Below are 27,591 nucleotides of genomic sequence, written 5' to 3'. Positions count from 1 at the left end.
GTCTTCATAATGCATCACTATCAGTTAGAATAGTGATTGGCATACAAGAGGCTCTTAACAAAAATTCTGTCAAATAACTGAATAAACTTATTGTATAATTTTACTTAAACTGGACTAATGTAAATAAGTAATCTTTTTTTTTTAATTGGAGTAAAGTTGCTTTACAATGTTATGCTAGTTTCTGCTGTACAATGAAGTGAGTCAGCTATATATATACCTATATCCCCGCCCTCTTGGACCTCCCTCCCACCCTGCCCCCCATCCCACCCATCTAGGTCATCACAGAGCACGGAACTGAGCTCCCTGTGCTATACAGCAGTTTCCCACTAGCTATCTATTTTACACATGGTAGTGTATTTATGTCAAACCTAATCTCCCAATTCGTTGTACCCTCCCCTTCCCCCTCGGTGTCCACATGTCCGTTCTCTATGTCTACATCTCTATTCCTGCCCTACAACTAGGTTCATCTGTACCATTTTTCTAGATTTCACATATATGTGTTAATAATATACGATATTTGTTTTTCTCTTTCTGGCTCTTTCTCTTTCTGGCTCTGTATGACAGACTCTACATCCATCCACATCTCTACAAATGACCCAATTTCATTCCTTTTTTATGGCTGAGCAATATTTTATTGTATATATGTACCACATCTTCTTTATTTATTCATTTATCATTGGACATTTAGGTTGTTTCCATGTTTCCATGTCCTGGCTATTGTAAATAGTGCTGCAATGAACACTGCGGTACATTGCTTATTGGCCTAACAAGCTTATTGGCCTAAACAATTCATATGACTTTACATAGAGATCCAATTTCCTCTTCAATTAGACACCATTGATTTGTATTTATATGGCTTCTTTCTTCATTATTAAGAATTCTTTAGCATGTTTGGAATATTTTTCTCTTCACTCAGAATATGAATTTGCAGGGCTTACCGAGTTTAGTAACTGCCATTGGCAAAATAAATCTATTGACAATCAGGCTAACTAACGATACTGACACTCCATGAAATAATATCTGGAATAGAAAAAAAAAAGTAAGTTTTCATCACAATGTCATATAATATACTCTATATTTACCAATGTAAATTAAGCTAGGATGTACTATATCAATAGATACTCGTGGCAGAGGGGAATTTGGATGTCAGGCATGATGAAAGTACTCTGGGGATTCTCTATCTTCTTGCATGTGCTTCATTCACATTTCTAGAACCAAACCAAAAATCAGGACACATGGTTTGACAAATATTTATGTACATATGAAGACATTAGGAGAAAATACTTGTTCTTAAATTCCATTACTGCACTTCTTGAGCCCTGGAAATATACCTGTGCTTCACCAATTCTCATCCACCATACACACCTCCAGGTACACAGCCACACAGTTCTCTGCTCAACATTATCAGCACATCTGTATGAAATAATGCTCTCCACTTAGGAAAAGAGGACAACTCAGAGGCCTTGGTATGTTTGCTCCACCTCATACTTTGCCTCTCTGGCGTCTCATTGCCAGCAGGGAGGAGCAATTGATGCCTTTGGTGCCACCTGTTTTTTTTCTCCACTTATATCCCAAGTTAATCTCCATGGACAGATGATGTGACACTTTTCAATTTGATACTACATACTTCCATCGTTTTATGGAATTCTAACTTCCAGAACTTATTTTCAACTCTTAGCCAGTCCTCTATTCTTTGGCTACAGATGGAGGTTAGAGACAGAGCATGAAACCACACCAGAGGTTTTCAAGGTTGCACACTAGGATCACCAGAGAAACTTTAAAATATTGGTGCCCAAGATGGTGCCACTGAATATTCTGATTTAATTCTTCAAGGGTGCAGCCCAAACACTGGTAATTAGAAAAACCAAGGTATAATCTACACACATTGAAATGTACTTATGTATCATTTGATAAGTTTTGACAGTGCATACACCCATATTACCCTCAGTCCTATCAAGATGTAGAATATTCTCATATCCCTCCAAATTTCTCCAGTGCTGTTCCAATCAATCCCCACCTGACACGAGGCAACTACTCTTCCTATTTCTATTTCTATAGGTGAGATTTGCCAGTTCTAAAACCTTCATTTAAATTGAATATTGTTTCTCATTGTAGTTTTAATTTGCATTCCCCTAGAGTAATGATGTTAAGCATTTTAATGTGCTTAGTGGTAAATATCTTTCTTTTTGAAACATTTGTTCAACTCTTTTGCCTATTTTTTATTTTTTATTTTTATTTTTTTTGCAGTACATGGGCCTCTCACTGTTGTGGCCTCTCCCGTTGCAGAGCACAGGCTCCAGACACTCAGGCTCAGTGGCCATGGCTCACGGGCCCAGCCGCTCCGCTGCATGTGGGATCCTCCCAGACCGAGGCACGAACCCGTGTCTCCTGCATCAGCAGGCGGACTCTAAACCACTGCGCCACCAGGGAACCCCCTTGCCTACTTTTTAAATTGGGTTGTTTTTCTTTTATTATAAAATTGTAGAAATTTTGAAAAATATATTCTGGATAAAAGTGCATTGTCATACAGATGGCCAACAGGCACATGAAAAGAAGTTCAATATTGCTAATTATTAGAGAAATGCAAATCAAAACTACTATGAGGTATCACCTCACACTGGTCAGAAGGGCCATCATTAAAAAGTCTACAAATAACAAATACTGGAGAGGGTGTGGAGAAAAAGGAGCCCACCTACACTGTTGGTGGGAATGTAAATTGATACAGTCACTATGGAGAACAGTATGGAGGTTCCTTAAAAAACTGAAAATAGAGTTACCATATGATCCTACTCCTGGGCATATATCTGGAGAAAACTCTAATGCGAAAAGATACATGTGCAGCAATCTTCACTGCAGCACTATTTACAATACATGGAAGCAATCTAAATGTTCATCTGCAGATGAATGGATAAAGAAGATATATATACAATGGAATATTACTCAACCGTGAGAAAGAGTGAAATAATGCTATTTGCAGCAACTTGGATGGGCCTAGAGATTATCATACCAAGTGAAGTAAATCAGACAGAGAAAGACAAATATCATAGGATACACTTACATATGGAATCTAAAAAATGATACAAATAAACTTATTTACAAAACAGAAATAGACTCACTGACATAGAAAGCAAACCCCTGGTTACCAAAGGGTTTAGCAGTGGTGGGGGGAGATAAATTAGGAGTTTGGGATTAACATATGCACACTACTATATATAAAATAGGTAAATAACAGGACCTGCTGTATAGCACGTGGAACTATATTCAATATCTTGTAATAACCTATAATGGAAAAGAATCTGGAAAAGAGTATCACTTTTCTGTATACCTGAAACTAACACAACATTGTGAATTAGCTATATTTCACTAGAAAAATACAGAAAAATGTGCATTATCAGATATATGTGTTATGGATATTTCTTCTCAGTTTGTGACTTACATTATCCATTTATGTAAAGCTATCTTTTGGTAAGCAAACATTTTTAATGTTGAGAACTCCAATTACTATTGTTTGTTTGATCTAAAAACCCTTTGTCTATTCCAAGGTTGCAAAGGTATTCTCTTATGTTTTCTTCAGAAGTTTTAGGGCTTTTGATTTTATATTTATGTCTATGATGCATCTCTAAGCACTTTTACATATGGTGTGAGGTAAAAATGGAGGTTTTACTTTCTTTGGCAACTTATTTACCTTATAACTGGGAGTCTGTACTTTTAGGCTGCCTTCATCCATTTCCTCGGTCTCCTCTCACCACCTCTGGCCATCACCAATATGTTCTCTGTTTCTATGAGCTCAGTTTTTTTAGATTCCACAAATAGTTTTATGAATGTTAAACTAATATTTCTGGACATATTTTTTGGAGAGTCTATTTGATCATAATGTCATACTTTTTATATATTTAAAAGTAATTGGCTACATATTTTCTAAGAATTTTTGCATAATGTTTACTTAATGGTTTTGTTTGTTTGTAATTATCTTTGTTGGGGTTTAGTATCAGAGTGGGCTGGCCACATAAAATAAGAAAGTGTTTCATCATTTTCTATTTTATGAGAGAGTTTATGCAGAATTGTTATCATTTATTCCTTAAATGTTTGGCAGAATTTTCTAGTCAAGCCATCTGGGCTTCTAGTTTGTGAGACAGTTTTAATTTATATACCCAATTTCTTTAACAGATATAGGGCTATTCAGATTTTCTATTTTCTTTTGTGTCAGTTTGGGTAAGTTGTGTTTTTGAGGAGTTTATCCATTTTCATCTAAGGTATTGAATTATTCTGACAAAAAGTTATGCATAATTTCTATTTATTACTACTTTAATAACTGTATAATTTGTAGGCATGTTCTCTTTTTCATTATGGATATCAGTAATTTGTTCCCTATCTTTTTCTGTCTGTCTCTGTCTCCCTCTCTTGCTCTTTTTTAAGGTTTAACATTTTATTTATTTTTTTAACATCTTCATTAGAGTAAAATTGCTTCACTGTGTTGTGTTAGCTTCTGCTGTATAACAAAGTGAATCAGCTATATGTATACATATATCCACATATCCGCTCCCTCTTGCATCTTATCCCACGTGTCCAGGTGGTCACAAAGCACCAAGCTGATCTCTCTGTGCTATGCAGCTGCTTTCCACTAGCTATTTTACATTTGGTAGTGTCTATATGTCCATGCCACTCTCTCACTTCATCCCAGCTTATGCTTCCACCTCCCTGTGTCCTCAAGTCCATTCTCTATGTCTGCGTCTTTATTCCTGTCCTGCACCTAGGTTCTTAAGAACCATTTTTTTTTATTCAACATATATACATTAGAATACAGTATTTGTTTTTCTCTTTCTGACTTACTTCACTCTGTATGACAGACTCTAGGTCTATCCACCTCACTAAAAATAACTCAGTTTAGTTTCTTTTTATGGCTGAGTAATATTCCATTGTATATATGTACCACATCTTCTTTATCCATTCATCTGTCAATGGACACATAGGTTGCTTCCATGTCCTGGCTATTGTAAATAGAGCTGCAAAGAACATTGTGGTACATGACTCTTTTTGAATTATGGTTTTCTCAGGGTATATGCCCAGTAGTGGGATTGCTGTGTCATATGGTAGTTCTATTTTTAGTTTTTACAGGAACCTCCATACTGTTCTCCATAGTGACTGTACCAATTTACATTCCTACCAACAGTGCAAGAGGGTTCCCTTTTCTCCACAGCCTCTCCAGCATTTACTGTTTGTAGATTTTTTGATGATGGCCATTCTGACTGGTGTGAGATGATATCTCATTATAGTTTTGATTTGCATTTCTCTAATGATTAATGATGTCGTGCATCCTTTCATGTGTTTGTTGGCAATCTATATATATTCTTTGGAGAAATGTCTATTTAAGTCTTCTGCCCATTTTTGGATTGGGTTGTTCTTTTTTTTTGATATTGAGCTGCATGAGCTGCTTGTATATTTTGGAGATTAATCCTTTGTCAGTTGCTTCATTTGCAAATATTTTCTCCCAATCTGAGGGCTGTCTTTTCGTCTCATTTATGGTTTCCTTTGCTGTGCAAAAGCTTTTATGTTTCAATAGGTCCCATTTGTTTATTTTTGTTTTTATTTCCATTTCTCTAGGAGGTGGGTCAAAACGATCTTGCTGTGATTTATGTCATAGAGTGTTCTTCCTATGTTTTCCTCTAAGAGTTTTATAGTGTCTGGCCTTATAAGAGGTCTTTAATCCATTTTGAGTTTATTTTTGTGTATGGTGTTAGGGAGTGTTATAATTTCATTCTTTTACATGTAGCTGTCCAGTTTTCCCAGCACCACTTATTGAAGAGACTGTCTTTTCTCCATTGTATATTCTTGCCTCCTTTATCAAAGATAAGGTGACCATATGTGTGTGGGTTTATCTCTGGGCTTTCTATCCTGTTCCATTGATCTATATTTCTGTCTTTGTGCCAGTACTATCCTGTCTTGATTACTGTAGCTTTGTAGTATAGTCTGAAGTCAGGGAGCCTGATTCCTCCAGCTCCATTTTTCTTTCTCAAGATTGCTTTGGCTATTCGGGTTCTTTTGTGTTTCCATACAAGTTGTGAAATTTTTTGTTCTAGTTCTGTGAAAAATGTCATTGAGAGTTTGATAAAGATTGCATTGAATCTGTAGATTGCTTTGGGTAGTATAATCATTTTCACAATGTTGATTCTTCCAATCCAGCAACATGGAATATCTCACCATTTGTTTGTATCATCTTTATTTACTTTCAACAGTGTCTTATTGTCTCCTGCATACAGGTCTTTTGTCTCCTTAGGTAGGTTTATTCCTAGGTATTTTGTTCTTTTTGTTGCAATGGTAAATGGAAGTGTTTCCTTAATTTCTCTTTCAGATTTTTCATCTGTAGTGTATAGGAATGCAACAGATTTCTGTGCATTTTGTATCCTGCTACTTTACCAAATTCATTGATTAGCTCTAGTAGTCTTCTGGTACCATATTTGGGATTCTCTATGTATAGTATCATGTCATCTGTAAACAGTGACAGCTTTACTTCCTCTTTTCCGATTTAGATTCCTTTTATTTCTTTTTCATCTCTGATTGCTGTGGCAAAAACTTCCAAAACTATGTTGAATAATAGTGGTGAGAGTGGGCAACCTTGTCTTTTTCCTGACCTTACTGGAAATGGTTTCAACTTTTCACCATTGAGAGTGATGTTGGCTGTAGGTTTGTCATATATGGCCTTTATTATGTTGAGGTAAGTTCCTTCTATACCTACTTTCTGGAGGGTTATTACCATAAATTGGTGTGGAATTTTGTCAGAAGCTTTTTCTGCATCTATTGAGATGATCATATGGTTTTAATTCTTCAATTTGTTATTATGGTATATCACATTGATTGATTTTCATATATTGAAGTATCCTTGCCTTCCTGGGATAAACCCGACTTGATCATGGTGTTTTATCCTTTTAATGTGCTGTTGGATTCTGTTTGCTAGTATTTTGTTGAGGATTTTTGCATCTATATTCATCAGTGATATCAACCTGTAGTTTTCTTTCTTTGTGGCATCTTTGTCTGGTTTTGGTATCAGGGTGATGGTGGCCTCGTAGAATGAGTTTGGGAGTGTTCCTCTCTCTGCTATATTTTGGAAGAGTTTGAGAAAGGTCAGTCGTAACTCTTCTCTAAATGTTTGATAGAATTCACCTGTGAAGCCATCTGGTCCTGGGATTTGTTGGAAGATTTTTAATCACAGTCTTAATTTCAGTGTTTATGATTGGTCTGTTTATATTTTCTATCTCTTCCTGCTTCAGTCTCAGAAGGTTGTGCTTTTATAAGAATTTGTCCATTTCTTCCAGGTTGTCCATTTTACTGGCATATAGTTTGTTGTAGTAATCTCTCATGATCCTTTGTATTTCTGCAGTGCCAGTTGTTACTTCTCCTTCCTCATTTCTAATTCTATTGATTTGAGTCTTCTCCCTTTTTTTCTTGATGAGTCTGGCTAATGGTTTATCACTTTTGTTTATCTTCTCAAAGAACTAGCTTTTAGTTTTATTGATCTTTGCTCTTGTTTCCTTCATTTCTTTTTCATTTATTTCTTATCTGATCTTTATGATTTCTCTCCTTCTGCTATCTTTGGGGTTTTTGTTCTTCTTTCTCTAACTGCCTTAGGTGTAATGTTAGGTTGTTTATTTGAGATGTTTCTTGTTTCGTGAGGTAGGATTGTATTGCTGTAAACTTCCCTCTTAGAACTGCTCTTGTTGCATCCCATAGGTTTTGGGTCGTCGTGTTTTCATAGTCATTTGTTTCTAGGTATTTTTTGATTTCCTCTTTGATTTCTTCAGTGATCTCTTGGTTATGTAGTAGCATATTGTTTAGCCTCCATGTGTTTGTAGTTTTTACAGATTTTTTTCCTGTAATTGATATCTAGTCTCATAATGCTGTGGTCGGGAAAGATACTTGATATGATTTCAATTTTCTTAAATTTACCAAGGCTTGATTTGTTACCCAAGATATGATCTATCCTGGAGAATATTCCATGAGCACTTGAGAAGAAAGTGTATTCTGTTGTTTTTGGATGGTATGTCCTGTAAATATCAATTAAGTCCATCTTGTTTATTGTATCATTTAAAGCTTGCATTTCCTTATTTATTTTCATTTTGGATGATCTATCCATTGGTGAAAGTGGGGTCTTAAATCCCCTACTATGATTGTGTTACTGTCAATTTCCCCTTTTATGGCTTTTAGCAGTTGCCTTACATACTGAGGTGCTCCTATATTGGGCGCATAAATAATTACAGTTGTTATATCTTCTTCTTGGATTGAACCCTTGATCATTATGTAGTGTCCTTCTTTGTCTCTTGTAATAGTCTTTATTTTAAAGTCTATTTTGTCTGAAACAAGAATTGCTACTCCAACTTTCTTCTGATTTCCACTTGCATGGAATATCTTTTTCCATCCCCTCACTTTCAGACTGTATGTGTCCCTACGTCTGAAATGGGTCTTTTGTAAACAGTATATATATGGGTCTTGTTTTTGTATCCATTCAGCCAGTCTATGTCTTTTGGTTGTAGCATTTATCCATTTACATTTAAGGTAATTATTGATGTGTATGTTGCTATTACAATTTTCTTATTTGCTTTGGGTTTGTTATTGCAGGATTTTCCCTTCTCTGTGTTTCCTGCCTAGAGAAGGTCCTTTATTATTTGTTGTGAAGCTGGTTTGGTGGTGCTGAATTCTCTTAGCTTTTGCTTATCTGTAAAGGTTTTAATTTCTATGTCAAATCTGAATGAGCTCCTTGCTGGGTAGAGTAATCTTGGTTGTAAATTTTTCCCTTTCATCACTTTAAATATGTCCTGCCAGTCCCTACAGGCTTGCAGAATTTCTGCTGAAAGATCAGCTGTAAACCTTATGGGGATTCCCTTGTATGTTAATCATTGCTTTTCTCTTGCTGCTTTTAATAGTTTTTCTTTGTATTTAATTTTTGATAGTTTGATTAGTATGTGTCTTGGCATGTTTCTCCTTGGTTTTATACTGTATGGGACTCTGTGTTTCCTGGAGTTGGTTGACTATTTCCTTTCCCATATTAGGGAAGTTTTCAACTATAATCTTTTCAAATATTTTCTCAGTCCCATTATTTTTCTCTTCTTCTGGGACCCTTATAATTTGAATGTTGGTGCATTTAATGTTGTCCCAGAAGTCTCTTAGACTGTCCTCAATTCTTTTCATTCTTTTTTCTTTCTTCTGCTGTGGAGTAATTATTTCCACTATTTTATCTTCCAGGTCACTTATCTGTTCTTCTGCCTCAGTTATTCTGTTATTGTTTCCTTCTAGAGAATTTTTAATTTCATTTATTGTGTTGTTCATCATTGTTCATTTGCTCTTTAATTCTTCTAGGTCCTCTTTAAACGTTTCTTGTATTTTCTCCATTCTATTTACAATATTTTGGATCATATTTACTACCATTACTTTGAATTCTTTTTCAGGTAGACTGCCTATTTCCTCTTCATTTGTTTGGTCTGGTGGGCTTTTACCTTGCTCCTTCATCTGCTGTGTATTTCTGCCTTCTCATTTTGCTTAACTTACTGTGTTTGGTGTCTCCTTTTTGCAGGCTGCAGGTTAGTAGTTCCCGTTGTTTTTGGTGTCTGCCCCCAGTGGGTAAGGTTGGTTCAGTGGGTTGTGTAGGCTTCCTGGTGGAGGGGACTGGTGCCTGAGTTCTGGTGGATGAGGCTGGATGTTGTCTTCCTGGTGTGCAGGACTGTGTCCGGCGGTGTGTTTTGGGGTGTCTGTGGACTTATTATGATTTTAGGCAGCCTCTCTGCTAATGGGTTGGGTTGTGTTCCTGTCTTGTAAGCTGTTTGGCATGGGGTGTCCAGCACTGGAGCTGGCTGGTCGTTGAGTTGAGCTGAGTCTTAGCATTGAGACGGACATCTCTGGGAGAGGTCTCGCCGATTGATATTACGAGGAGTTGAGGGTTCTCTGGTGGACCAATGTCCTGAACTTGGCTCTCCCACCTCAGAGGCTCAGGGCTGACACCCAGCTGGAGCACCAAGACCCTGTCAGCCACACAGCTCTAGTCTTCCCCTTGGCACTCTGTGACATAATCAAGAGAAATCTCTTAGTTCCTGGGTTCTCGCTGGACTGGGCCCCCAGCCCCTGCTGTGGATGTCCCTGATGGAGTTCAAAGAAGAAAATGGTTCCTGTTGGAGGAGACTGAGTGGAGGAGGCAGCTTCACCAAGCTGCTGCCAGATGGGCTGGTTCAAAAACAGATAGTGCCCTGAAGCTGCCCTTAAGGCAAATGTTTAAGGGACAGGCACAGTTTGTCTTCTGGCACGAATTTTTGATACCTCCAAGCTCCCAGCAATAACTGCTTGACTTGAGGATAGTGGAAAGTCTTGTCGAGTTGCTGTAGCCTTGACCTTGACAGGCTTAGCATTGGGAGCTCTATGTGTCCGGGCCAGAAGCGCCCATGCTACCCCAGGCCTTTTGGGTCCCTTCCTTTGCATATGTAATTTTTTTTTTTAAGTAACTGCCAAATTCTTTTCCAGAGTGACTGTACTATTTGATATTCCTACTAGTAATATATGAGTGGTCCAGGTTCTTTGCATCCTCACCAACATTTAGTTTCATCACCATATTTCATTTTAGCCCTTCTAATAGAGAGATATCTTTTTGTGGTCTCAATTTGCATGTCCCCAGTGGCTAATCATGTTGACCATCTTTTTATGCTTATTTGTCATGTGTATATCCTCTTCTGTGGAATGTCTCTTCCTGTATTCTGCCCATTGGACTGTTAAAAGTTTTTAATTTTGATGAAGTATAATTTTTTCTTTTTTTTCTTTTATGGATTATGCTTTTGGTGTCTTTGCCTTATGCTAGGTCCCAAAGATTTTATTCCAAGTTAAAAAAGAGTTTTCTAGTTTTACATTTTGTATTTAATTCTGTGACCCACTATAATTAATTTTTGTAAAATATGTGAGACTTAGAGTCAATGTTCTTTTTTTTTGCCTATGAATGACCCATTCTTCAGCACCATTTGTAAGACATCCTCTATTGAATTGCTTTTGCACCTTTATCAAAAAATAGTTGGGGGGCTTCCCTGGTGGCGCAGTGGTTGAGAGTCCGCCTGCCAATGCAGGGGACGCGGGTTTGTGCTCCGGTCCAGGAGGAACCCATGTGCCATGGAGCGGCTGGGCCCGTGAGCCATGGCCGCTGAACCTGTGTGTCTGGAGCCTGTGCTCTGCAACGGGAGAGGGCACAACAGTGAGAGGCCCACGTACTGCAAAAAAAAAACATAGTTGGGGATGTTTGTGTGGATCTATTTCTGGGTTCTCTGTTCTGTTCCACGTGTCTCTCTCTCTCTCTGACAATACTATCTAATCTCCATGACTATAACTGTAATAATGCCTTAAAATTGGGTATACTGATTTTTTCCCATTTTTTCTTCTCTTTCAAAATTGTTTCGTTATTTTAGTTCCTTTGCTTTTTATTTCTTGAATGATTGTATGTGGAATTGTATCTTTAATTTTCATTTCCTTGTATCAATTGGTAGTATATAGAAATACTTGATTTTTTTATACTTATCTTGTACCCTGAGACCATGCTGAACTCACTTATTAATTCTAGTAAGGCTTTTTTTTTTTCTTTTTGAAGACCCTTGGAATTTTCGGTATAGATAATCATATTATCTGCAAATAAGGATAGTTTATTTCTCCCTTTTCAATATTCATGTGTTTTTTTTATTATTTTTTGTCTTATGGAGCAAGCTAGAACTTCCATCATGATGTTTAATAAAAAGAGTAAGAGTAGACATCCTTGGATTTTTCCCAATTATAGGGTGAAAATGTCTTTCACTATTAATTATAATGCCACCTGTAAATATTTTTGTAGGTGTTCTTTATCAACATTAGGAAATTCCCTTCTATTTCTATTTTTTGAGAGATTTTGTCATAAATGGATATTGATTTTTGTTAAGTGCTTTTTCTGTATCAGTTGATACGATTCTATAAATGTCCATTAGATCCTGTTGGTTGATGGTGTTGCTTAGTTCTTCCATATCCTTGCTGATTTTTTATCTAGTTCTACACTTTGTTGAACAAATTATAAAAAGGAGTGTTAAAGTCTCCAAATATAGTCTGTCTATTTTTCCTCTTAGTTCTCAGTTTTCGCTTCACATATTTTTATGTACTTGTTTGGAACATATTCAGTTCAGTCATTGAACTTGTGTGTAGTAGAGACAGGATTAAGTTAAAATTTTAAGCTTTCATTGTAGTGCCTCTTTGTGAGTATTAATAAATTAGCTGTAAGATTCAGCTAAATTAAATTAAGTAAGGAGTGCTACTTTCTTCTCAACTAGTTAACTACTACTGAGACATCTCTCAAATGATTTTATTTACCAAAGTTTTATTTGAAAGCAAGTCTACATGGCAACATCATCATCATCATCATCATCATCATCATCATCATAGCTCAGATTTATTGTACATTTACTATATGCTAAACAATGTGTTAAGCATTTTAGGTATATTTTCAATTTGTCATAATAACCCTTTGAGACAGTGGAGATAGTGATATAGCCAGATAGACCTGGCTCATACAAGTTTGTGAGAGCTGATCATTACATTTTCAGGAAGTTTATGAGCAGATTGATATTCCTGTTGGTGCCAGTGATTACACAACAGAAACTGGCAAACACTACAACTTAGGGTCTCCCCCTCTCTGAGAAAGTTACTTGTTAAATATTTATTAGCAAACGATTGGTATTATTACTAAATTTGTTTCAGAGTGAGGAAACTGACACTTTGGGTGAGGTGGTGGGAATTAAATAACTTGTGGATGGTCACACAGTAAATAGCAACCAACTAAAAATTTTGGAACCCATAACTATGTGCAACGTTCACCATTATACTGGTCAGGATGTATGATGATGCCGCTGATTTTTATTCAGGCAGGTGGAGATAGGTTAAAAAGAAGGAGGAGGTCATGTAATATTAGACACTTTGGTTTAGAAAGCAGTGTTTAAATATCTAGTTTTTTAATGTTTGGATTATACATAATAATGGCCTTTGTACTGTTCCTTTTACTCTTGGAATTTATGTAAAAAAAAAAGCCACGATGGAAGTATTAGATGTGTTGTGATGTCTGCATAGAAAATTTCTTAAAGAGCTCCTTGAAATTATCTTATTTTGAGATGAGGTAGAGGAAGAGTCATACCCATTATATTCTGTTAGGCAGAGTTTGGGGGTTCTATCTTAGAGATAACTTCCATTAATAAACAAAATGTTTTGGTTCCTAGCATTACTAAATGTGGCCTCATAAAGTTACAGAAGGCAATAGAGCCAATTATAAGTAGCTTTCTGCTTTTCTTGAGTAGGTGTTAGAAGTAAATAAAAATAGAAACATTTATTAAGTGCATACTCTGTATCAGGTAATATTTTAAATGACTTATAAGTTTTAATTCTCTTAACTTGTACAATAAACCTATCTTTTAGGAGTGCAATGAAGGGATTTAGGAATCCTCAAGCTAGAATGGAGAAGAGGAAAGTTGCCAGTTGTTTTTCCGCTCCCCAGTTTTACCATCATAGCTAAATCACTCCCACATTCCAAGTGGGGTTGAGCCATCTCACTACAAAAGCATATTTTAGCACACAGAAACAGTTTTCATAAAATATTCTAATAAAAAACCACATCTTTCTTTACTTGAGATTTCTCCCTCTCAGATCCAAGAGAATATTCAGAGTAGGCAAGCAGAAGAGCCATGTTTATATTAGGAGTCCCTTTCATTTCACTCCAGACCATAATGAACGCCCAGCGCCAGCTGAAACCATGACCAAGTCGAGACAAAAGAGGGCTCAATAATAGAAAGACCAGAAATCTAAAAGACAAAACAGATTTTAAAAAGTTATTTTTGTCATAGAAATTTCTTTCCATCCCATTCTATGCTATTCCAATCTATTCCCTGTGGAACTGCCAACTCTCAGACCAATGAACCATCTTTCACACTCTGTTGGCATGGCACGAAAGGAAGGCAGAAGGGCATTCCATACCAAGAGAATGGTATTATTCTTTTTCTTTCTTTCTCTTAGGAAAGTAGTGGAGTAATTCCACATCACCTTTGAGTGGTGCTTCTCCAGGTGGAAAAGAAAGTGTTAGAGACATTTTGTAGATATACTCTATTCCAGATCTCAAGAACAAATAAAAGCAAATCTAATAAATACGAGAGAAAATAATGTCTTCTCTTTCTTTTTCTTTGTAGATTTTAATCTTACTGAATCCGCCCAGTATCAGTTAATTCATTTCTATTTCTTCTTTTAGTATCAGATCATTCTTATAATTTACAATAACTGTATCTGATAATTTGGGGCTAATTTCCATTTACTTGGCACTGGCTGACTTGATGTTGAGTCCCAACTAATCTTCCTAGATGGAAGTAGAATGTTAACAATTTTGGTGATGGAGATTAAAGAATTGTTATGGTGGTTTTCCTCTTCTATGTTATCTCCTTTTCAGTTACATAAGCAGATTGCTTTCTGCCTTTTAACACTGGAAATGGGGCTACAAAAATTATTTAGGTAAAAAAAGACATTTACAAGGAGGACTTCCATATGATTTTTATTTATTTATTTATTTATTAGACATGTGATCATTTAATTTATTTTTAATTTTTTTTGAATCAAAGATAGAAAAATGTTACCTAAAAGTAACTAAACATAACATCTCATAACATAACGTAACATGGCAGAATGCCAGAATCGTCAGAACACAGAACAGAGCAGATATCAAATAATAGTGAATAATAATTTAGGAGGAAAGAAAGGTTATCTTTCTTTTTTTAAAATTTTTATTGGAGTAGAGTTGATTTACAATGCTGTATTAGTTTCAGGTGTATAGCAAAGTGAATCAGTTATACATATGCATACATCCACTCTTTTTTAGATTCTTTTCCCGTATAAGCCATTACAGAGCATTGAGTAGAGTTCCTTGTGCTGTACAGTAGGTCCTTATTAGTTATCTATTTTATTCATAGTAGCATGTATATATCAATCCCAGTCTTCCAATTTGTCCCTCCCTGATTTTTAAAAAGCAATTTCCAACTATACTTTATTAAGATTATTTGTTATATAATATATATTATATTAATATATAATATTAAGCGAGCAAAGCAAGATAACATTTTTATTTATGATAGGTGTTTAACTTCATGAAACCTCATAGAATAAAAAACAATAAAAAACACTGGAGGAAATATACAAAATGTTAGTAGTGGCTGCCTCTAGGTAGTAAGATTATGAGAAGTTTTTGTCTTTTTTCTAATTTTCAAAAATTTTACAACATGTTTGCATTGCTTTGAAATGTAGTTAAAAATTGAATAAAACACTGAGTGCTAATTTGCTGATGATTCCTTGGAAAGTTTGAGTGAATTTTTCATTCTAAGGTATGAAACATTTCTGTCATTTAAAGAATGTCTTCAGGCTTAGTCAATGTCTTATAAATAGAAATATTCAAATGACTTTCTTACCTGAAAACAGTAAGTGTTAAGCAGATATTTAATGAATAATATATATCAGAAAATGATATATATAAATATGTATGTGCAGGAATTAGAAGTCCAATGAAAGTGAACACCATAAGAAAAGCAACAAATGATAGACAACTCCAGAATCTGCATTTTTAGAAAAAAATTTAAATATAGTTAATTAATCTAACATGTTCAATGCAAGACTTATCTATGTAAGGCATTGTGCTAGGCATTATAAAGAAAATAAAGATGAATAAGGCATTCACCAACACTCAAGGGGCTTATAATTTAACTGGGGAGAAAGGAGCACTAAGGCAAGTAAACAAATACTTCTAAAGCAATTTTAACCAGCTTACACTGAATGTAAATTAGTGTCTTTCTATTTGGGTTGACTTTGAAAGATATGTTAGGTTGTAGCTATACTATTTGACAGAACTCATTCAGGCACTATGGTTCAAGTAGCTGGAAAATACTGATTGTGAAGTCCTTGTATCATTAGGAAGATCTAAAATTGTTTATTTTAAAAGGAAATACTGAACTACTAGTCTGATTTACATAGTGATAGAATTAAGCCTTTGCCCAAAATCTAGCTAGCACTTAGAATATGTGAATGAATCTTTTATTCCCATGAATGCCCTTTGTAGATTCTCCTTTTGTGATTCCTGAGTCTGTACATATTCAAGTACTCCAGAGCCCAGGAAAACTCTGCATCATTCCCAAAGCTCATGTTCTCATCAGCTGCAGGCAAAGCAGTTTGAAAAAGTACACTCAGACACGAGTATTTGTCATTTTTGGGTGTTGGGACCATAGCTATTTAAAACTTCTTGTTATCTTTCTGTATATTTCATGTCTTTAATGTTTACATTATATGTTTAGCAAAATAAATGGAAAAGATTAAAAGGGCACATGAACACCATTTTATGAGAGGAAAAAGAGCTTGGTTTTACCCATGTGCTGCCAGACTCTGTCCCTGAAACACAAATACCTAGGCATTACCAGAGAAAATTTCAATATGAAACACTGTGGGAAAATGCCTCCAAATATCAAAAATCTCAGTCTTGTTGAGATTAGCACAAAATGTAATCAAATCAATTAAGTGACATATATTGAAGAGTTATCAAGACTCTTTCATATATGGTAGAAATTAACGGGAGAAATCTTATGAAGAGGAAACCAGATTCTGTAAGGAATCAATGCCCACCAAATTCAGAGTGGATATGAGCTGAATAATCAAGCTCCAAATCCATCTAATAGACATGCGCATGTACGTGTGTGTGTTCATGTGTGCAATCAGTCAGGCACACAGAAAAAAGCTTCCGAATTTTTTTAAAAAGTCTGTTTCCTTTATTTGGTGATCATGAGCTATCCTAACAAATCTAGACCTTTTACGGGAGCTAAGGGTCACAACCCTTTCTGTATATAAGTATCATCTGGGAAGAGTTTTTTAAAAGATATCCCATGCTCTCACCCTCATAGATTTTGATACTATAGATCTAGGCATCTGTGTCATTTTTATATCTCAATGTTGCACAGCCCTTAGCCTAGAGGAATGATAAGACCTTATGGCCTGGACATTTTAGTGACATCAATTTGCCAAGAATAAAAGATTATACAGGTTGGCACTTCCCTGGTGGCACAGTGGTTAAGAATCCACCTTTCAATGCAGAGGACATGGGTTCGATCCCTGGTCTGGGAAGATCCCACATGCTCCAACTAAGCCCGAGCGCCACAACTGAGCCTGCACTCTAGAGTCTGTGAGCCACAACTACTGAGCCTGTGTGCCACAACTACTGAAGCCAACGTGCCTAGAACCTGTGCTCAGCAACAAGAGAAGCTACTGCAATGAGAAGCCCTTGCATCGCAATGAAGAGTATCTCCCACTCGCGGCAACTAGAGAAAGCCCGCACACGGCAACGAAGACCCAATGCAACCAAAAATAAACAAAATTAAAATAAAATTAAAAAAATAAAAATAAACCAAGTAGTATTATATGACTTAAGAAGAATTATATGGGTTGACAAGGAAGTATCTCTTATTTGGGGAATTTCTTTCTAACAAGGTGATGTATGAATAGAAGCATGAAATAGAAGCATGAAATTGGCAGCTACTTATGCCAATATGTAAAGGAAGCACATTTCAAGAGCAGAGGCACAAGAACACAAGCCCAAACAGGAAGCCTGTTTGGTATATTTGAGGAATAACAAGTGTGGCTAGAGCAGGGTGGGTGAGGGTGAGAGTGGTAGAAATGAGTCACAGAAGTAACAGAGGGACAAACATATCATTTGTTTGCCATTGAAACAACTTTGACTTGTAGCCAAATGAGAAGTTATTAGATGGTTTTAAACAAAAGAAATTATCTGGGTAAGGAGGAAGTGAGGTGGGTGAGGGTCAGAAAACATCATAGGTTCAATGCGTTATATTCTCAGAGTGACAACAGAATTGTTAGAACTGGGGTCCTAGGGGGTTAAGCTGAAAAGATGGGAGATGGTGCGCCTCCTCTCTTAGAGAGTAGCATTGACCTGCTGTAGACTCTTGTAGGATTTACCATTATTATCTTAGATTTCTACTGTCTTGGAGAGTAGGAGCTGGCACATATTATATTTTAGATAGTAAGATTCTTGAAATTGAGACTATGACGTTATTATTTGTATGAGCATAAAGTGGGTGGCTGAAGCGGAGTGATAGATGTGCTCACAGGAGAAGAGGAAGTCTTGGAATTGAAAGGTGAGGGAATAGTAGGACCAACTGTGTGAATATTGATTGATGCCACTAAGGATGGTGATAGCATGATGTTGGAGAGAGTCGCAGTGAGACAGGGGCCAAGATCTTCACAAAATGGAGAGTGTAACTCAGAGTTCTAGAGATAACTACAACCAAGAGGGTGGCCGATGGTATAATCTGATGGCATGAGCTTCAAAACTGGGCTCCTCTGGGGAAGAATAAGAAAAATAATATAGAAGTGACTGAGGTACAGAAAAATCACCCACCTCTACCCTAGGCTTATAGCACCAGGGATGCAGTGAGAAAGACACTATAACCTTTAAGGAACACGAGGGAAATAATGTTTTCAGGGGAGATCCAGCTTTCAGTTACAGCAAGAATGAAGGGAGCCTTCAGAATCACTTCCCATAGATATAAATACATGCATAACATTTTAAATTCTTCCTACAATGGTGGCCCAATTAATGCTGCCTAGCTGCTAGTACAACTGGCTTCCATTGTAATTGACAGGAAATTTTAGTGACGTGCTCTCAAATCCTATAAAATCCTATACTTTTCAGCTTCTGACTTCTGAACTCATTTCATCTTCCATAATGTTCTCCCAAAAGCCAAAAAATCATTGATTATGTTCAGGGCCTCTGTTAACACATATTAATATGTTGCCATTGTGTGATTTAGGCCAAGTTCCCATCCCATGTATTAGAACATTACAGAAAGTACCCCTTCTTCAAGACTGACACCGATTCCACTCACCCCCTCAGCTGGGTGCCCTTGAGCAAGGCACAATTTGTACTCTTCTATTTTCTTTTTTAACACTGCCAATTGTATTTAAATGCCCCAGCTTAATCTTTTAATTGGCTTTGCATGGCCTCTCTTCACTGTCCTTAAAATATTGGTCTTCCATTCTACTGGCAGTGCCAAACTGATCCGTATTGGAGCCTGAGGCTAAAGGAACTGTTAGTAATATTGATCTTTCTTTTAAAATTTTGTATTTTCACCATGGATTTTTTGTATTAATTTCATTTTTAAAATATTGCATTAAAATATTTATTTTGATTACTGAGTGTTTTGGCACCCTCTTAAATTTTGTGCCTGAGATGAAGGCCTCAGTTGCCTTATCTTAATCCTAGCCCCTGTCTAGGGGATTAGACTGAACATTACTGAGTAATATGGTCAGAGACTTAAGGGAATTAGTGGTGAAACAGAGTCAACATGAACTCAAAGTGAGGTTACAAATTTTGCTTCAAGATGGAGGTTTAGAGGACACGGGCAACAGAGTTTTTAGAACGGGTTTTTAGTTAGCTAGTTTTCAAGTCAGTATCTTATTTGGACCATGTAGACGTAGATGTAGTTACTATTACAATATTATAACGTCTAATGTACGAAACAAAGTGAAAATATGCTAGCCACTCACTCAAGAAGAAGTGCTTCAACTCCTGGTTTAAAACTTGTAGAATTTAAAAAAAGTCCCATAATGACGATGGTAAATATTCCAGACATTCCAACTAGCTTACCTATTTTTTTAAAGAAACAAATATAAAATATTAATTTAACATCAACAGTGGCACAAATTTTGCCAGAGATGAAAACATCAGATATCTGATAGTAGTGACTTTACAGAGAGAGGCTATATCTCCCTTGGTTTCAACTGGATATATCACAAATTATTATCACCACCCATTGTTCTTCTTCCTCCTCAGATTCATACCCAACTGTGCAGAAAAGTCTGTAATGAACATCCTTACACTGCTTTGGCTTCTGATCATTGGCAACAATGTGGAGCTCACAAATCTCTTCATGTGCCCTAGTGAGGCTAGAGCACCCTCCACAGGTCTAATTTTTTCAGAGGGGCTCTGGATGAATTAAATAGAAGTGAGCTGATGAGCTCTCTATGGACTAGCCCACTTCACATACTTTTTCTTAGAAGACAGTAGGAGATAGAAATGGTTTGATCTTGTGACAAGACTAAGGGAGTGGAGCCAATAGAAACCTAATATGGATCTACTTCCCCAGTTTAGTTTTGGTTTGGTGTATTTACTGTCAGGGACTGAAAAGTGTACAAAACTGTGGAATATTCTTAAACATTCTCTTAGCTTTCATGAGCTAGAAGGAAAAATAATTTTGAAAGTAGCTTATAAAAGTGATATATTACCACTGTGAAAAATTCAAATAATATGATACAGTATAGAGATTATATTTTTTAGAAAAAGGGAATACCCATAATTCCACTGCCAGGACTTCAGGTATAGCTTTAAAGAACATTTTGATTGAAATTTCTATTGAAGAGAGGACTATATTTGCCTAGAAAAAATCATAAGATAAGCTACTTGAAAGAACAGAACGAGACACCCAGAAGGCAACTCCAAGCATTAAATGCTGCTTGCTGAATTTCTATACTGGAGACAAGTGGTAAAAATTAAGCGGGAAACATGGAAAAGTGAGGAGATAGGGGTAGCTGTTAGATCTCATAGAGCTGTGAACTACACAACGTAATTTTCCTTGTGAGCTCCCCTTGTCCCCATCTTCACTAGACTTTACTAAGAAGAAGAAATTGCTATATATTTATGAGGAGGCAGCAGAGATTATGAGGAAGAAAACTCCAGAAGTTTTCAGAAATTATGAGGAGATATCTTTGGGTTTTCATAGACTATAGAATTGGAAGCTTAAGATAATTGAATCAAGATCTTAGGAGTAGAGTACCCTGTGAACACTCACAGAGGCTTGCTTCTAACATACATATACACAGTCACACATTAAGAAAAACTACAGAGGGATTATACAGCAATACAGTTCTGTAATGGGCTTATTTTTTTTTCTCTTAATGTTTAGCAGACATTGTTCTAGTTAACAAGTACAAATTAAAATTTTTGTTTTAATATTGAAGAATATTATGGATATGCCACTTTGATCATTATTGCCATGTTTATCAAATTGTCATACATGGATCTGTTTTGTGCCCCTTCTGTTTCTTTGGTTTACTTTGTATTCCCCTGTTAATAGCAGTTGTATTTTAATTACTATAGGCTTATTAAATGTTTAATACTTACCTAATTGTAAAATTCTTCACTTTAAAAAAATTGTCATGCATAGTCTCACAGTTTGTTTCCAGATGAATTTTTAAAATTATCCTGTAAAATTTCACCTCCCTCCAAAATTCTATTATTATTTGATTCAGATTGTGATAATCTTAATTTGATGAAATGAACAACATTATCACACTATTGAGCCTTCCTTTCTAGAGATGGAAAATTACAAGTTTTATATTCTTTATTTTAGTTCTGGCTAGGAATGATACCTAAGCCAGAAACAAACACTTTACTTAGTCATTTTTGAATCGTGAAAGAAGAGGAAACTGTGGATGTATGTGCTTTGAGGAGATCAAATCCTGGACTACTCTTTATAACTTGCTAAGTAATGGTAAAATTTGGAAAATATTTATGATGACTACCTTGAAGATATTAATAGAAACAATAAGCTAGGTCAGGGTAAAAGTTCTTTTACATTAGATTTATATTTACTCATTAACTGTTTTCATGAAATTCTGTCCTAGGATTTTTTTTTTTTTTTTTGCTAAAATGCTTATTGAGACATCTTGACTCTAAAAATTTAAAATAATTTTCTTGGAGATACGGTAGGGGATTATGAGATACAAATTATCATGTATTAAATAAATACACAACAAGGATCTACTGTACAGTGCAAGAAAATATAGCCATTATTCTGTAATAACTTCGAATGGAGTATAATCTATAAAAATACTGAATCACTATGTTGTACACCTGAAACTAATATAATATTGTAAATCAACGATAATTCAATTTTTAAAATTAAATAAATAGATAAAATTATTTCCTTGAGCGTAACTCTTAATCTTGAGGCTATGCTTACTTAATGATGTTAGAGGAAATTATGTTTGCTGGAATATAAATTTTGTAGCATTAGGAATACACCATTAAAGTAGTATGTAACGAATGTACTTGTACTGACTCATCATTCTCTCACTGTCTATTAATTCATTAATGATTGTGCAACTTCACTAGGTTATAATTGGTTTAAATCCATATTAGTTAGGAAACCTCACATCCCTATGTTCTGCCTTTCCTTCCTCAGACATGAAAGTAATGAATCTTGTTACTCTAGCATTTCTAAAAAGAAGCTTTTCTTTGTGTCTATTTAAATTTTATACTTCTCAGAAAACTTGTGTAGCTTTCTGTTTAAGTCCAAACTTCTTGTTAAGTTTATTCCTTGATATTTTATAACTTTTTGCTAATGTAAAGAGAATCAATTTTCATTATATTTTATAACTATTTATTAATTTTTGTATATTTACCTTATATCAAACTATTAAAGAACCTTGTTGTCTTAGTTTATTAGTTAATTCTCTTGGGTGTTTCTATATAATCTAAAATGTTGTGACTAATGTAACCATTTTCTCCTTTAAAATATGTATAAACGTCTTCCTTTTTTTCTTATTATATTAGCTAGAGCTTCCAGAACTTTTTTTTTTTAACCTCTTTATTGGAGTATAATTGCTTTACAATGTTGTATTAGTTTCTGCTTTATAACAAAGTGAATCAGCTACACGTATACTTATATCCCCATATCTCCTCCCTCTTGCGTCTCCCCCTCCCACGCTCCCTATCGCACCCCTCTAGGTGGTCACAAAGGACCCAGCTTATCTCCCTGTGCTATGCAGCTGCTTCCCACTAGCTATCTATTTTACATTTGGTAGTATATATAAGTCCATGCACTCTCTCATTTCATCCCAGCTTCCCCTTCCTCTTCCCCGGGTCCTCAAGTCCATTCTATATGTCTGTGTTTAATCACGGATATGAGGCTAGGCAACACTCTTATTCCTAAATGTAATGGAGAGACATAGTGTAATTTGGGAAGTAAGTATTATCACACATGCCAACTCCAAATCACTTGTGGAGCTGTCTAAAGGGCTGGGTTGAAAGTGATTCTGAGGCTCTGTCAGGGAACAGTGATATGGCTAATTATCATTGCCTGCCATACTTCTGTGAGAAGGGAGTTGTGGTAAATGGATTAGTAATGTTGATAGAGTTTCTAATGTTTAGCCTTCCTTGATCTGTAACTTCTATTTTTATTTCCTTTTTGACTGAAGAGTTACCAAGAAAAGTTTTTTTTAAATTTCAGGCAGTTAGAATGTTTATTTTTAAAGACCTTCCTTTTGTAGTTAGCATTTAATTGCATTGTAGTTGAACAATGTTTGAAATTTTATTGTAATGTTCTTCTAATCTAGTTTATTTCTGTTAATGTCTATATGTATATGTAAAGGATAAGTATTCTGTTTTGAAGATAAAACTCTTTATATATCTTGTGAGCCAAGCATTTGAGTTTTTATTTAAATCTTTTTATGGCCATAGTCATTTTTTTGTCCACTTGGTTATGAAATTATCTAGGAAAGGCATGTTAAAGTATCTCATTGTAATTATGATTCTGTCAAATTTCTCTTGTTGTTTATAATTGTCTTTATATATCTTGGTACATTGTTTCCCATTGTATACATATTAATATTTTTAATCTCCTTTGATACATTATTTTCAAAAATATTCCTTCTAGATCAGTTGAATGTTTTTTTTTTCTTTTTTGGCCTAAATATTTCCCACATCTTTATTTTCAATTTTTCTACAACATTTAATTTTAGGCATAGCCCTCTTACTTACAAATATAAAAGATGAGGTACAGAATTGAAATGCTGAGACTTATATGATTCACATCATCTCCAAAAACAGTAGACAACCACAATTGTACCAGTTTTGAAGTTAGAATTCCAAACAAGAGACTTGCTATACAATATGACCATATTTTATCCATGATGCTATAAGCTGTAAGAAAGGGGAGTAAACAGAAAATAATTAATAGAACTTACTTGCTCTTAATTTTAAGTGATAATCTGGGTCAACTTTTCTTTTTGTCATTATCTTTAAAAATAGCCCATAGTCTTTGGGGTAGATGTAGGGTATTAACTTATTCCTAAATTGAAAGAGTTTCTTTTCAAATGTTAAAAGTCAGACACAAATTTGTAACATTTGATCAGTTTAGTTTAAGAGCTTTTTTTCAGTCCCCATTAGGGAATATATATTTATTCAGTGCCAAAATTGTAATACATTTTGGAAAAACAGTAATGAACAAGAAGTAGAAAGTCTCTAAACCCATGGAACTTATTTTCCAGGTCTAACATAATACACACAAAGAAATACAAAAAAAGGAATGCCTCTGAGTCCCAGCTGAGTGAATTTCCTGTATTGTCTTGGCCTGCCAAACCGATTCAATTGTTGGGCGTTTCATTGTTTCCAGTTTTTTCCCTGATAAGCAATGTTGCCGTGTGTATTTCTGTACATAATTATTTTGTAATTCTCTGATTACTTCCTTAGTCCCCAGAAGTGGAATTACTACACTAAAGGATAGTTGATCCTTTATCGATATTATTATATCTTGCCAAATTGTTTTCTACAGTCGTTATGATGGCCTTCCCAGGAAAACAGGAAACCTAAGCCCTTGATAGCCTTGATTGCTGGAATCAGGCATTTTCAGTGGGTGAGGAAGTCCTTCCCACCTTTACAGGGTGAGGAACAGAGGAGCAAAGTTTGAATTACAGATGAGCGTGGGTCTTGGGGTCAGGAAAGCCTGAAGGGTCAACTTCAACAGAATATGTGAAGAGCAAGAACAAAATCGAAACAAAGAATGGACAACAGAAAACAGCAACAGCAACCACATCAAAAAACAAGGCTAAATTTGGGGAAGTAAATCCTAGAACTATGCTCTGAGATAGTAAAATGAAGAAGAATCCATTTATGAATCCTTAATCATGTCCACTGGTGGAGAGGGCACTGTTAAGAGTACTGAGGCTATTTAGATTCCTTCTCTACCTAGTCTCATTCCTATGGCTGAAAGGGAGCCACGGTTTATAGATATGCCAAGCAGAAAGATTTAACATCCGTAGGGATAGTGTGAACTTGGGAGGAGAATTTCATGAATGACCCTCTAAGTCACATCCATTCTAGGTATGGAGTTGACCATGATGATAATTTTGGGAATCCAGCACCTCCTGTAAATGAAACATAGGCTGGATGCCGACTTTGGTTTCAGAAGGATGCAGGGACCTGGAGTTAAAAGACCCAGTTTAAAAGTTGCTTTCCCCTTTAAGAAAGAAAAATAGCTCTTAATGAGTACAATATGTGCTGAATGGATTTATTAGGTCAGGAAAAGCCTCAAAGCAAATCCATTATTTCTTACAATGTTCTTAAACTTCTAATATACAAATAGGAAAAGGTAAGAACCTCTGAGTGCAGTAACTTCTTGGTTTTCCCTATTATGAAATATGTGTTCACTTCAAAGTAGAGCAATACTGTTTAAATAATTACATGTTATAAAATAATGATTACTATGAAAATTACTGTTTCACAGTTGTGTTAACTGATATAAATGAAATACCAGTAAAACTTATCAAGAACCTTTCTTAAGGGAAATTCTCCTATTAAAAATTCAGAGAAAGTCCTGGTGTCGAAGAAAATAAGTTCACTCTTCTCTTCTTTCTACAGCAGACATTTGTAATAAAATGTTGTTACTATTATCATTTTAACAGTGATTACTTAAAAGTTTTTACTCCTCTGAAACCTAATCAAAAACAAAATTCTATTCCATTGATTATAGTCAAAATTTTGAGGCAAGCTCCACAAAAGCAAGGACTATTATATTCATGGCTGAATCACCAGGGCCTAGAATAGGAGCTATCATATAGTACATATCAACAAGTAACTGTTGGATTAATGAATGAATTAACTTCTACATCAGTACTTTTCTTTTTTCTTTTTTTTTTTGCTTCTCAGTGAATATCAAGAAAGTTCTTTTGATTAGATTGTAGATGTTGCCTCTGATAAAGTTCTCTGAAATTCTGTGATCAGTATTTACTATCTTAAATGGGACCTGGTAGAATACTAGATCAGGTATAGGGGCTGGGCTTGGATCCTTCTGACCAGCATGTATGACTACATTTTACATTTTTCAGTTTCCCCCAAGGGTGGCTCTTGAGCTTTTAAGATGCTTCTGAATATAAACATTTCTTTTTTGTTCACCTTATTCATCTTCAGGAAGGCCTTATCTGCAGCAAGTTTTATGGTAAAAACTCTCTAAGTGCTGTATGGTGTCACCTCATTTTGTACTCTGGATTTTGGAAAAGGTTGTATGTAGGTAGTTGGTTTGGTTTTCTTATACACCACAGATGGCATATATGAAGCATTTAAAGAGGATGTACCTTCCTGTGCTAAACTGGGGTTCCAGTTGATGTTCCAAGCTGCCATGGCCTAGGTAAAATAATTGGATACAGAACAATGCTGAAAGCAAGTGTTTCTTATGCACAAGTAGGGTAATTAATTGCCCACCACCTGAACAAGCTCCCTAGAGGAAGACATGAGAGGGGTGATTATTTTTGGAAAAGAATAGTCAGTAATCAAAACAGTATGGTATACCAGTACTGTACCATTTTTGATTACTGTAGCTTTGTAGTATAGTCTGAGGTCAGGGAGCCTGATTCCTCCAGCTCTGTTTTTATTTCTCAAGTTTGCTTTCAAGGTCTTTTGTGTTTCCATACAAATTAAAAAATTTTTTGTTCTAGTTCTGTGAATAATGCTATTGGTAATTTGACAGGAATTGCCTTGACTCTGTAGATTGCCTTTTGTAGTATAGTCATTTTGACAATATTGATTCTTCCAATCCAAGAACATGTATATCTTTCCATCTGTTTGTGTCATCTTTAATTTCTTTCATCAACGTCTTACAGTTTTCAGAGCACAGGTCTTTTGTCACCTTAGGTAGGTTTATTCCTAGGTATTTTATCTTTTTTGATGTGGTGGTAAATGGGATTGTTTCCTTAATTTCCCTTTTTGATCTTTCAGTGTTAGTGTATAGAAATTCAACAGATTTCTGTGTATTAGCTTTGTATCCTGCAACTTTACCAAATTCATTGATGAGCTCTAGTAGTTTTATGGTAGTGTGTTTAGGATTTTCTGTGTATAATATCATGTCATCTGTGAGCAGTGAGAGTTTTACTACTTCTTTTCCAATTTGGATCCCTTTTAATTTTTTTTTTTTTTTCCTCTGATTTCTGTGGCTAGGGCTTCCAAAACCATGATGAATAAAAGGGAGAACAGACATCCTTGTCTTGATCCTGATCACAGAGGAAATGCTTTCAGTTTTTCACTATTGAATGTGATGTTAGCTGTGTGTTTGTCATATATGGCCTTTATTATGTTGAGGTAGGTTCCCTCTACACTCACTTTCTGGAAAGATTTTATCATAAATGGATGTTGAATTTTATCAAAAGCTTTTTCTACATCTATTGAGATGATCATATGGTTTTTATTCTTCAATTTGTTAA

The 27,591-nt window shown here is 35.5% G+C and overlaps 1 protein-coding gene across 1 annotated transcript in view; it reads right to left on the bottom strand.

Annotated features, from left to right (window-relative positions):
• The window catches only part of SLC9C1 (solute carrier family 9 member C1), a 101,463-nt gene that overhangs the window by 49,535 nt on the left and 24,337 nt on the right, over nt 1-27,591 (bottom strand). The window contains exons 8-12 of the mRNA XM_007458164.1: nt 23,879-24,040; nt 19,606-19,705; nt 15,471-15,614; nt 13,652-13,826; nt 939-1,020 (exon numbers count right to left, since the gene is read on the bottom strand). Of these exons, the coding sequence (XP_007458226.1) occupies nt 939-1,020; nt 13,652-13,826; nt 15,471-15,614; nt 19,606-19,705; nt 23,879-24,040 (663 nt within the window). The remainder of the gene's footprint in view (nt 1-938; nt 1,021-13,651; nt 13,827-15,470; nt 15,615-19,605; nt 19,706-23,878; nt 24,041-27,591) is intronic.

This window comes from Lipotes vexillifer, unplaced genomic scaffold (assembly GCF_000442215.2).
Source record: "Lipotes vexillifer unplaced genomic scaffold, Lipotes_vexillifer_v1.1 scaffold1303, whole genome shotgun sequence".
NCBI lineage: Eukaryota > Metazoa > Chordata > Mammalia > Artiodactyla > Lipotidae > Lipotes > Lipotes vexillifer.
This window is presented reverse-complemented; position numbering and strand designations above follow the sequence as displayed.